This window comes from Copadichromis virginalis, linkage group LG15 (assembly GCF_057382275.1).
Source record: "Copadichromis virginalis isolate Kocher_CV1m ecotype Utaka linkage group LG15, C_Virginalis_male_GT1.1, whole genome shotgun sequence".
NCBI classification, from domain to species: Eukaryota; Metazoa; Chordata; class Actinopteri; order Cichliformes; family Cichlidae; genus Copadichromis; species Copadichromis virginalis.
In genome coordinates, this window is record NC_140632.1 from 17,722,840 (window position 1) to 17,735,849 (window position 13,010).

The window sequence follows — 13,010 nt, forward strand, 5'->3', positions numbered from 1 at the left end:
ACCTTGTAACACCAGGTGCTGTGTGGTCGCCGTCCGTGCCGGCTCGAGTCATCGGGCCGTGACCAGTCCTGTCCGGCTGGACAAGAATGTCTGGAGCATAGCTACTTCACCTGCTTCTCCCCCCCTTGTCATCAGTGGGGGGTTTGTTCAATGGTTGGACCTCCACCTCCACATGTAACCACCAAGTGCCAGCCAAACAGCGGCCATTTGGACAACAGCTGCGGCCGCATAACACTCGTTTTCAACAGAGACAAAGTACCGCCGGTGAGTAATCAGCCACATATCGCTTTGAACCGTTTAAACTACTTTTTGTGTTGCTTCTGATTGATGCGTTTTGGGTTTTTGTGTATATCTACAGGGAACAACAGTGGAGAATATCTGTTTTGAGCTGAGGTATCTTCCTGATACTAGACACTTGGCAAGAGACCACGCTCTTCTCCTTCTCTGTGATCTCTCTCATTCAAATCAGGATGCTGTAGAGGTGGCTATAGTAAGTAAAAGTGAATTAGAGTGGTGATTATTCCATTGCCTTCTAAAACAACCTTATTCTAGCTCATGTTGGAGATTTTACCAAGCTTGATTGACACAGATTTATGGGTGGGGGCATAAAATACACAAACAGCCAGTGCCTACCATACAACCCAAGTGGCACACTCAATAAGATGTTTGGTTGGGACTTCATGGTGTCTTTTCTCTTCCTTTCTTTTTGATTTGGTTCTCAGTCTTTCCATCCAGAGGATTTACCTGACCACAGTCTGATCCAGGAGACAGCCAGTGCCATTGTGGGCACCTTGTCTAAGCGGCACAATAGCACCATAATGCTGGCAGTCATTGAGGTCAAAGTGGAAACCCAGGTCATGCGTCCATCAGTGGGTAAGGAATGATTAACGCAAATGTTGCACAATGGTTTCATAGGGCCAGCCATTTTTAGTTATTGCTGACGTCGCACTCCTACTGACTTTACTTTTTCTACAATTTCCTTCCATGTTGATGTCAACAGATTACCTGGTGCCTCTACTATGTGTCGCCTTTTGTTTGCTCTGCCTCTTCTGCATCATTGTATGTGTTTGGTGGACACGCAAACGGAGAAAAGAGCGCGAGAGGACCTCCCGATCAGCCGCCGACGACAGCGTCAACAACCAGTGGGAGCCACTGCGGATCGTTGTGCGACGTCAGCAGGAGCAGCAGCAGCTGAAAGAAAGCAACAGGGAGGCTGAGCAGGAGCGCAAAAAGCTTATGGGCCCCTCCTGTCGGACGTATGATGAGGAGGAGGAGGAGGAGACGGAAGGCGAGCTTGAGCTCGAGGAGGAGTGCGGTGGAGCAGAGGCGGGAAAGCAGCTAGTTTATAAGTACTCTAAAACTGCAGTGCGGCCCAGTGGAGGAGTGATCTGCACCATGCACAGCTCCAGTTCACCTCTCAAAGCCCCCCACCGGACCCCAGGCTACAGTCCCAAAGACAACCGCTGGAAAAATGTCAGTGCGGTCCTGACTGGTCAGAAAGACCTCAGAGACTATTGTGTATGAGATATATATAAACAAATGAGTTGCAGTGTGGAAGCAAGAGAAGCTGCAAGGCAGTGACTATTTTTAGTTTGGACTATTTTTGGAAAGAAAGGAAAAAATGCTTTTTGTTTATATAAGCCATTGTTTGCTTCATTTTCATGTTTTCGTCACTGTCACCTGAAGTGATTTTTGATTCAGGAGGGCTAGAGCACAGTGAACATCCTTTTTTCATTCTGTTACCTTATTTTCCTTTACATGTACACAGGAGCTGAGATGTAATGATATTTCAGGAGGCAAAAGAAGCTTCTTGCAATTTATGTTTATGGACTTGTTGGTAAATGGTGAGTCACTGATATGGATTGAGGGGAAAAAAAAAAACAGGCTGTATAATGATTTTATTTTATGTTTTGTTTACAGATGAGTATGATTTTGTTAAACTATCAGTGGGTTCCTGTTCAGTGTCTGTTGGGGCAGATGCACATTAAAGGGAGAGAAAGGGAAGGGTTTTAGAGACATGGACTGTTGTTGCATTCACAGTAACAGGGGAAACTCTCCCTTTGCTCTAGTTTCCTTCCAGCTTTGCCCACCTGTGGCCGTCACACGCCAGCCTTACCAAAAACACTTGGCCTGGAGGGGAAGAGGGGGCAGAAACCCCAGTGCCTACTATGTGGCCTTCCTTGTTTTTGTTTGTTTTCCTTTTCTCCTGTCTCGTTTTCTTGGCTGAAAGCTCTGTTTGACGATTTTTTGCAGTATTTGAGTTGGTAGCAAGTGCCTTTCTAAGAGCTGCGTTCAGGCTCCAAGTTGCGCTGCCCAGTTTGACCTCCTTGTTCTCAAATCTCAAAGGGATATGTGTACATTTAGACTTCAATTTCACAGCAACGCCATTCAAGGTATTTGATCAAAGCAGAAATGAATACTCTGTACATACATGTAAATACTAAAGGAGTCGCTGTGTATATTTGAAATAAGTAACTTAAAAGACAAGTCACACATTTTTATTATTATTATTATGATTAATATTATTTTTATTTTTTTTACAACGCCATTCCTTTTATTTAATGCCTGTCCAAATAGGCAGGTTTTATAACACTTAATACTCAGAGTCCCGCAGTTAAGAGTTAGGAACATTTACAATGAGGTACCACCTATGAAGGAATTTATGAAGGGTTTATAAATGGTGTCTATTTTTTGAGGGGGGGGGGGGTATTAATATGTGTTTTGAAATATTAAAGAAAAAGTGATGTTTTTGGTTTTTCACCTTTACATTATGTGATAGAATAACTTTCACAGGGCCGAGGCATCACTAGGCATCCTGTTCGTGTCATTGATGTTATTTTGGCTTTTCTTTCAGTCTAGCATGCAGTCTCAATATTAGCTTCCCTTAGTGTTTTGTTGTTGTTGGTTTTTTTTTTTTTTGTTTTTTAGGGGGGTGTATACACAATTGGCAAAGTTAGAAGTAGGAAGCATAACCTGGATGTTTTATTTTGTAGGAAAATGTACTATAAATGCTTTAATTTTGCTCTTAACTGTTGTTAGCCCTAAGATTTACTTGCTATTTATTTGTAAGTGCTGTAGAGAAAATCATATTGCTATTACGGTCAAACCGCTCTTTTGCTTTCTTTTTCATTGTTTTTTTTTTTTTGTTTGTTTTTTTTTTTTCTTTTGTCTTTCTTTTCTTTTTCTTTTTTTCTTTTTTTTAAAAGCTGCCAATACTATAGCCTTAACAAGTTTCCAAACCATTTATAAACCCATCACAAACCCTTTTATTTCAGGTGCCTTAATGTAACAGTGCATTGTTTGTGTTATCAGTGGTCGTGTTATGTTGTTGGGGTTTTTTTTTTTTTTTTTTTTGGTTGATGTTGTTCCACTATTAAGGCAGGTAAGACATCTTGTGTAGTGTGGTGTGCTTTATTCGCTTGAGTAAAGTGCACTGCTGTCACTTTACTGTCATGGAGATTTCTAAAATAAAACACAGATGGATGGTTTAAAAACAAAAGAAAAACCAGTCCACTCTTGGCAGTTTAGAGTTCTGAATGTGGATGTTGGGTCAAATGTGGACATCTTGCATTAGCATTAGCTTGGTTTAAAGGCTTTAATGAAGGGAACAATGTTTGCAGATGCAGATTTTTCTTTGCCATCATGCAAATGTGTTTTAAGTTACCAACTCAGTTTAAACAGTTTTACCCCTTTTCATATCATGTCATTGTCTCAAAACGCCATTGTATTTCTGTAAATGGGACACAGCAAAATAAACAATTAAAGCTGCATCACTGCTGGTGTTAAAAGCTGAATATGCATATTGTATACATTTTATTGTACAAGGGACATGCGTTAATTTTGTACAAAGCAAAAAGGGTGTTTCATTGTTTTAAATAATCATCCTACCTATTTATTAAAGCAGTTTTGACACACCATGATCACACTTGTAATATTTGGTTTACAGTGCAAAAATCACCCCAAAATATTCACATCCAGTGTAAATTGAGCAGCAACATTTAACGATTACACACATTCTGATTTGTCAATGTATTTTATTTTTTTTAAATTAAATCTTGCCTTTTACTACAGTCAGTCTAGAGAAAATGCTGATTGGAGATAGTGGGACACCCAAGATGTATGTCATTCTACAATGCACCTCTGAAATCATTCCCCTTGAAATGGTTGTTTCAAAGACGGGGACCAGATAAGCAAGCACGTGCAATCAATGGCTGTCCTCAAAACAAAATGTCAATCAAGGTGGCAATAACATAGGAATATGATGGCGTCATCGGTATACACAGAAATTCACGTTAACTAGTTCTATCCAGATAGAATGTCAGATTTAAAATAGAAACTTAAAAGTGGGAATACAAACCAACTGAGCCTTGTGATTGAAAGTGGTTGCCCACAGGCCGATTATTGAATAGTTGAGTAGTAATTCTTTTGGGAGCAGTTCACCCTGTGATTTTTGCAATATTTGTCCACAGGGATAAAGACGAAAGCACAAAGTGGGCAAAATAAGCTGCTCACTAAATTTACTTCTGCTCAATAACTGTACATGTATTTAAAGGAGCTTGCAAAGAAAAGCGTCTGGACTTCTTTAAGTTGCTTGAAGACGTTTCACCTCTCATCCGAGAAGCTTCTTCAGTTCTAAGGTCAAATGGTGGAGAGTCCCAGATATAAACCTAGAGGGGTCACTCCCACTAGGTTTATATCTGGGACTCTCCACCATTTGACCTTAGAACTGAAGAAGCTTCTCGGATGAGAGGTGAAACGTCTTCAAGCAACTTAAAGAAGTCCAGACGCTTTTCTTTGCAAGCTCCTTTGACTACGATGACCTGGATGACTGAGAACCTTCACAGACATATGTACATGTATTTGTATTTGTAATGACACAATACAACTTGTAACTGCTAGCATTTACCCCAGAACTGCCATCTTCTGAATTTCTGCAGCACTTGCCCTTGCCCTCATCTGTGTGGTCTGCGAAGGACCTGGATCGATTGATCCAATAACCTCGCCAGCCTCCCCGCCGTCCTGTCATCACTCATGCTCGCACCACACCAATAGAATCTTGTCTCCTGCTCTGGGCCGATCTCTTCTCTGCCAATGGGAGACTGGCGTGATCGTCCAGGCCACATAAGGATGTGAATGTTTCATGAGTAATGTTATGGTGTGTGGTGTGGGTGGGACAACTTTTTTCCTCCTCGTTCCCATGGGTAGCCCCAGCTGGTGCTAATGGGACCTTCCTTTGTCAGAAAAGCCAGATCAGCTTACAGTTTCGTAGGAGTGATGGTGTTATAGCGGGAGAAGGGAAGTCAGCTGATTATGTTTACGGCTATATTAATATATAGATGACTGTATCATTTTAGGAAGGGTTTGGCTGGTCTTAGGATAATTACATCCTGTAAAAGAGATCTGGTGGACATGAGTAACCGATATCAGAATGTGGTGTTTAATTTCTGCAGAAATACTGTCTGCAGTTCTTGCTGCTTTTATGACTCAGCATTTATTGCTTTGTGCTCTAAACAAACAATTTGTTTGAGCATGGCCGTGCTCCTCCTGCTCTGTATGAGGTCCTTTAAGGGGGGCTATCATGCTTTCTATCTCCATATTTTTACCCTTGGACTCTAGTGGAGTATCTCTGGATAATTCACAGTTCAAAATAATCCATATTTAATTTATACAGTTAGGGCTTGGTACAGTTTATTCTCTGTATGAAATAAGTTGTTTTCTCTGGTCACGTGTAACATATGCATGCACCATCAAGCTAGATCACACTTTATTAAGTACACCTTGCAAATCTAGGCTTGGACCACAGTATGGTTTGAGCAATGTCTTTATACGTGATGGCATGAAGGTGCTGAAAACATTCCTTAGAGATTTTGGCTCATATTAACATGATAGCATCACACAGTTTCTGCGTATTTGTCAGCTGCACATTCGTGATGTGAATCTCTCGTTCCACTACACCCCAAAGATGCTCTATTAGATTGAGATCTGGTGGCTGTGGAAGCCTTCACCAATCTGAAAGTGACTGCAGTTCGAGTACAATGAACCTAAACTGGTCCAAGAAACCAGTTTGAGACTATTTTAACTTTGTGACCTTATCCTGATGGAAGGAGCCATCAGAAGATTGGTAGACTGTGATCCCAAAATTAAAGAACGTGGTCAGCAACATTACCAAGATAGGCTGTAACATTAAACAATGCTCAATATCCTCCAGTCCATTAAACCACCCCCACAACCAAGCTGAACTGTTTATAAGGCAGGATAGATCCATGCTCACATGCTATTTATGCCAACTTCTGACCCTACCATCCGAGTGTCACTGTCAATGTCATTATGGTGAGCCCATGTGAATTTTGGCCTTAGTTTCCTATTCTTAGCTGATATGAGTGACAACTAGTGTGGTTCTTTGCTGCTGTAGCCAATCCACTTCAAGGTTGGCTGTGTTGTGCTTTTCTGCATGTGTTTGTATGTATGTCTCAACAAGGCATTTTCTCCCAGAGAACTGTCTCTCACTGGATATGTTCTCTTTTTGGAACAAACTAGAGATGGTTTTGTGGGAAAATCTTTGCAGTTTCTGAAATACTCAGATCAGCCCTTCTGGTGAAAACAGCTACGCCATGTTCAAAGTCATCTTTCTTCTCCATTCTGTCCAGTGTATATATGACAGAAAACACAATTTGGTTTAGAAGAACTTGACTAGCCTTCTCAGAGGCCTAACCAAGACCCCATCCAAAAGCTGGGAAGCTGTCATTGAGCTAAAGATTTATTAATTCTCTTCGTCTTTGGACGGTGATTGAGAACAAATCCGTGCAACTAGGTTCCAATATCTTGTGGAAAATCCGAAGCTTAAAGAGTGGAGGTTATTATTAAAGCATGCATATGTTGTGTAGCTCTTACTGTTATGCTTTTTTCACGTGTTATATTGACGGAATCTTGGATTGACTCAAAGTCATAAGAGTCCCAGCTAAGAACTGGGAGATCAGTGACGGCATCACACATGCTGTAAAAAATTTAGCCATGTGGCATTTGTCACTCCACTTACATGCACTTACTTGTAGCTTTGTTCTAGCTGGGAAAAGGTTAGGTTAACAGGAAACTAATATTCTGATTAAGTCTGTTATGTATATAGTCCAGCATTCTGAATCACAAATTTGCCATTAGAGAGCTTTTACAATATGCTCTGTAAAACGTTATTTGCTTGACCTACATTTAATCTGTTTCTGCTTTTAATGCCAACATCAATTTTTTAAGTCTAATCTGGAAGCATACCAATATTTATTTATTGCTGTTGCTTGGTACAAGGAAGTAGGAGTGTGATGCCAAGTTGCTTTTGTGACTGTCGGCATCAATTCCCCCCACATACCCCAGACTGCATCAGGAAACTGACACCAGATTCCAAAAGTAGCTCTCCACAACAGCCAAGGACATTTCAGTGCTGCATTTGTAAACACGTAGTACTACTACAGACAGCTCAAAATGGCTGAAAGGATTCACAAGGGACATAAACAGCTAAATATTAAAGGTCACGACTGCTTTTCTTCATTAATTCAGAGGAGGTTGTACACTCTTTTATAGACACATACTCCCTCTGCACACACAGGCAGACTAAGTCTGAGATGGTATTTTTTTCTGTTTGCTCTGCTCGCTCTAGCTGCTCTGTACATCTGTTGATGTGGGTCTTTGGGACCATCTGACTGTAGAGGCAGCTGGGTGACAGGATTTAAGGCTAAGCCCCTCGTCCCTTTAAACACACATACACACATAAGGTCTACTCACACATACACACGCTGAACGTGGCCCTTATTGGACATCAAGCTGGCGCGTGCTGGTGGACAGCGGGGCTGCAGCTGGCACTGTGGGTTGTTTAAGGCAGGGAAACAAGCAACAGTGTACTGACTGAGTCTGTGTATGTGTGCTGGGGGAGTGGTGTGTTTACTGGCACTGCAGGTCTCTTTTGGCGCTGCAGAAACCCCGACACGTACCCTCTGCACCAGAAGGCGGGGAGGGCACAGTCTTGGCAGAGAGGAGGAGATGGCTGGGGCTGCAGGAGTGCAACAGAGATCCATAACAGCTTTTCTGGGACAGCTGTTCGATGTGTGTGTGTGTGTGTGTGTGTGTGTGTGTGTGTGTGTGTGTGTGTGTGTGTGTGTGTGTGTGTGTGTGTGTGTGTGTGTGTGTGTGTGAATGCCATGCATCTAAATAAACAAAGATTAAGATGAAAATTAAATGATTTGTGGCTAAACCTAGCATTTACACTGAGACAAATAGATAATGCAACATAGACAGAGGTTTAATCACTGAAATTTAAACGGATTCTTAATTATAACTATTTCTAATATTGATCAGTCTGATGATCATTATTTCAAATTCATAAATATATAAAATTTTCACATTAAAGGTAACAGGAAACAGGATTTTATGGAGTAATTTGTTTTTGTTTTGTTTTGTTTTTAAGCAGTGATAATAAAAATTTCTCAATTTTGATTGATTCAAATTCTATTTATTGACTAATAGTTTTAGCTCTAAACAACACTGAGAGGTAGATTAGCTGCCTATCCTCAAAAACAATGTTAGTTGTCCTCTGGGGATTGTGTGCGTACATAGATATTTAAATGTAAATCATTCTTCTTCACAACCATGGAAGCAATTCAAAACAAACATGCTGGATTTTGCGGGGTCAAAGGAAAGGTCAAGAGGCCAAAAGAGGATAAACAAACTGTGAATTTTAATCTACTTCCCTACCACAGTCGGCAGCCACTCTTGTACATGCATGCTCGTGCAGTAGCTTGATGCCAGTGCATGCACAGCACTTGTTGGTCAAATTGATACCTCTGGTTTAAACGTGTTCTTTAGCAACTGGTGGTGAAAAACAAAGTGCATACATTACATGATTATGAAGATGGAAACACTTATGGTCAGGGCTGTGCTTTTTTGAGATTTTGCAATATTTGCCTCCACATATTCCATGCGTGTCTGTTTGTACATGCTCAAATGACAGTGTGCAGTGTAACCTTACACTCTGCGCAGTGATACGCAAGGTCAATTTGCCCCTCTCCCAGCCCAAGAGACACCAGGGAGTGTAAAACACCCTCAGGAGCTACTCATAAGCAAATTGCAATAATGTAAAGTGCAACGAAACTCAAAGGTAACTGGCATAACACACAGTGAAGCACTATAGGGATGTTTTTGCTGTTGTGGTCACAAGTTTACCTACACTCATCATGGGCAGAATTGTCACGATAACTTTTAGTGGCTCTGCACTGATACAAGTTTGAATTTATTTAGGATTTTCTCCAATTCAGTCAAAAGTATACATGTAGGCTACAATTTAAACTTACCAGAAATGGAAGGAAATTTGTTTTTGGTCGATTGTTTATGTTATTCATTTATATAAAATGTATTTGTGGGCTGAGTATATGGCATCGGGGTCTGATCTAGTTCAGTCAAATGTGGTATACTTGACACCAACTGACCACTGTAGCAGGGTCCTTGCTCACAGGTGCTGCACTAATCAGGCACCTGCTTGTCCTTACCTGGGCTACTAGAATCTCAAAACAACATCCAATAGCAAGCTAAGCTTTTGGGCAACGGCAGAAAAGATTTGGCAAGTTTTTAATGGGCACAGCCCACATACTAAACTTGGCTGTTTTCCTTTAGAGATGTAGCACTATTTAAGGAGAAATAAACAGGCTTTCCAGTCATATAAGAATAACTGCCAAGAAGGATTTTACAACAAAGAAATAATCAATCAAACACAAATTTCCTTACTTTTTGCTAGGTTTTAAAACCATTTGATGAATAACTAACTGAAGTGATGCGATTATGCAGTATTTAGCACGGTTGCCTAACAGCATCAAGGTTCTGGGTTTGAACTAATCTGTGTAGAGGTTTTTACACTAGAAGTATTTGCTTGTCTGCCTTCACACGCATATGAACTTGAGTGAAATCCCATTCTTAATCCATGGCTTTAATATGATGTCGGCCCACCCTTTTCAGCTACAAGAGCTTCAACTCCTCTGTGAAGGTTTTCTGTGGGGTTTCGCAGTGCATTTGTGAGGTTAGACACTAGGAGAAGGCTTGGCTCACAGTCTCCACTCTAGTCCATCCCAGTAGTGTCCTCTCGGGGTGAGGTCAGAACTCTGTTCAGGTCAGTCAAGTTCTTCTACACCAAACTCCCTCATCCATGTCTTTATGTACCTTTCTTTTTGCACTGGAGGGCAGTCATATTGGGCCATAGACAAACTCTTCCCATGAAACTAGGACCATGAAATGATCCAAAATGTCTTGGTATGATGACAAAAGAAAAAAGAAGTGATTTCTCACTTCAAAGAATACGTCTCCACTGCTCTGGAGTCTAGTGGAGAAGGGCTTTTCATCGATGCATCCAACGCTTTGCATTGTGCATTGTGTGATGTATGGCATGGATGCAGCTGCTTGGCCATGGAAACCCATTCCATGAACCTCTCTACGCACTGCTGATCTGAAGGCTAAATTAAGTTTGGAGGTCTATCGGGATTGACACTGCAGAAGGTTGGCAACCTCTGTGCACTATGTGCCCCATATCCACTAGAGCTGGGCGATATGAGATTTTTTCATATCACGATATGTTTTTTTCATTTCAGGCGATAACGATATCTATCACGATATAAGCCAAATAACTATATTTGTAAGATTTAAATGTGCCGTTGCTCACAAGTAAAATGTGAAATAATCAGCAGCTTGTTTTGATTTAAATATTTATTTCCCATAATAAGTTCAACAGGGTAGATGTACTTAAGGAACATGAGACTTTTTCAGATAAATAAAGGCAAATATTGCAAACTACACAAAAGGCAGCCGCTAAAGCGTTTAAGTTTCAAAATAGAACAAATGAAACAGACTAAATTGTCAATTCCACTTAGAAAGAAAATATTAATTCTAAAAATAAATCTTAGTTTGTTTTACAGAAGAACAGACAAAACTGACTAACTTTTGTCAATATCAAATAAACTGAGAACTAAAAGGAAATTCTCAATCTCTCCTTGTTGTATAGCTTAGCTTTTCAAACAGTTTTAACAGTTACTTTAGTCTGACAAAAGCCGAATAACGAATTAGCGCTTCCAGTCAGAGACTGAGGCTACGTCCACACGTATACGGGTATTTTTGAAAACGGAGATTTTCCGTTTTCGTTTTAAAAAATAATCCCGTCCACACATAAAGGCAGAAATGAAGGAAAACGCTGCTATGAACATGCCAAAGCAGCAGGTGGCGCTAGATTCCTAACCGTGCAGAAATGTTGGCCAATCAGAAGTCTAGAAGCCTCGGTGGGAAAAAGTAAACAAAGCTGGGGCATAGAAGCAGAACCGAGTCGTATGTGTGGAGGGACAGTAACTGTGTGTATATGTAAGCATTTAAACACTGCAGAGAGTAGAATTAACAGTAACAGTATTGTAGAAATTCATTTCACCGAAACAATAACGTGGCGCACAGTGTGACGCATGCACCAGTTTATTGTATTTCCAGACTTGCTTTCGGCACAATTTACAGTGCACGCTACTCTGTTTTTTGTCAGACTTGAAATAGCCGAAATACCTTCACACTACGGAACTTCTATGGCTCTTCCGTTCGACAATCTCTCCGGCATTGGAACCATCATCTGTTTTCTCTTCGGTCACGCTCGGTTGATTTTTCTAGTCGGCACGCTTCCCAAACAAACACACGGCTTGGCACTTGTGCTGTACGTAACAAGTCACGCGACATGACGCTGCGGCTGTGATTGGTTCGGCTCTGCGCTACTTAATTTGGATTGGCTGACCTTTTTTTGGGGGGGGGACAAGAGCGGCGAGGTCTATCGCGATAGCTTAATTTCTCTATCGAGTAAAAGTTATATCGCGATACATATCGTTATCGTTCTATCGCCCAGCTCTAATATCCACTGATTTTTAATAGTTGCTGTCATTCCCAGTTGTTTCCACTATGTTACAATACCACTAACAGTTGACAGTGGAAGCAAAATAAATTCACAACTGGACAACTGGATACACGAGAGGCATCCTATCATGGCTCTTGAGAGCGACCAATTCTTTCACAATTGTTTGTAGAAGCAGTCTGCATGCCAAGTGTATTGATTTTATACAACTGTGGCTATCAAAATGATTGGAACACCTGAATGCTATGATTTGCATAGGTGAGTGAATACTTTTGCCAAAATAGTATGTGTTCTCCCTGTGTGTGAATGGGTCCTCAATGGGTAATCCAGTTTCCTCCCACAACCTCAAGAATTACATGTTAGGTTAGTCAGTGATTGAGTGTGTGTGTTGTGTGTGTAATTATTTTTCATGCGGTATTGGTCTTGTGAATCATACAACCTCATTTTACAATGCTGTTCTATTTTATCTTGTAACTTCAACACAAAATTGACCAAATTATCTGCCAACAATTTCATTCACAAGATTGCCCTCAAGTAAATAAATCTAGAAATAACTGTTCAAGGCCAACCTAGGCAATGTTAGCTCAATTGAAATGAAATATTTCCCCATTCCTTTACAACCTTAGCATTAAAACACTGATTTCACTTTACATAGTAATTTTGTAATTTTATAATACTACATAATTTATCGTAGATATATATCTCTACAGAACATAAACTTATACTTTGGAATTCTAGTACACTTTGTTCACATGCTTTAAGTGTGATGTTGAGCAAAAGAGTTTTATTTGTGGTGGATTTGAACCTTAATATTACCTGCTGATATTGCTGTAACATATACACTCTTCATTAGCTAACTTTAGCTAGTAGCCTAATAGTACCCGTAGCTTGCAGCTAGAACAGCTTGGAGCTTGCTGTTAAATATTTATGACTCATTTTAAAGTAAACTATTCTGCCAAAGATACTTCAGACTTTGTGTTGAAATGTCAGCCACCAGAGCTTTATATCACTGGCTGTAAGTATAAGCTGCTCGTCCTAACGTGCATATTACAAGTTGAGATTTTGGTTTCGGTTCACTCCTGTTTCTTGGCTCAGTTCATGTAAGCTA

At 40.5% G+C, this 13,010-nt stretch overlaps 1 protein-coding gene across 2 annotated transcripts in view; it reads left to right on the forward strand.

The window, feature by feature from the left end:
• jag2b (jagged canonical Notch ligand 2b) overlaps positions 1-3,917 on the forward strand; it is a 42,532-nt gene extending 38,615 nt beyond the window's left edge. For both annotated transcript variants that reach the window (XM_085432270.1, XM_085432271.1), the window contains 4 exons: positions 16-264; positions 359-490; positions 723-873; positions 1,001-3,917. In XM_085432270.1, coding sequence (XP_085288396.1) covers positions 16-264; positions 359-490; positions 723-873; positions 1,001-1,524 — 1,056 coding nt within the window. In that variant the 3' untranslated portion in view covers positions 1,525-3,917. The remainder of the gene's footprint in view (positions 1-15; positions 265-358; positions 491-722; positions 874-1,000) is intronic.
• The last annotated feature ends 9,093 nt before the right edge of the window (positions 3,918-13,010 follow it).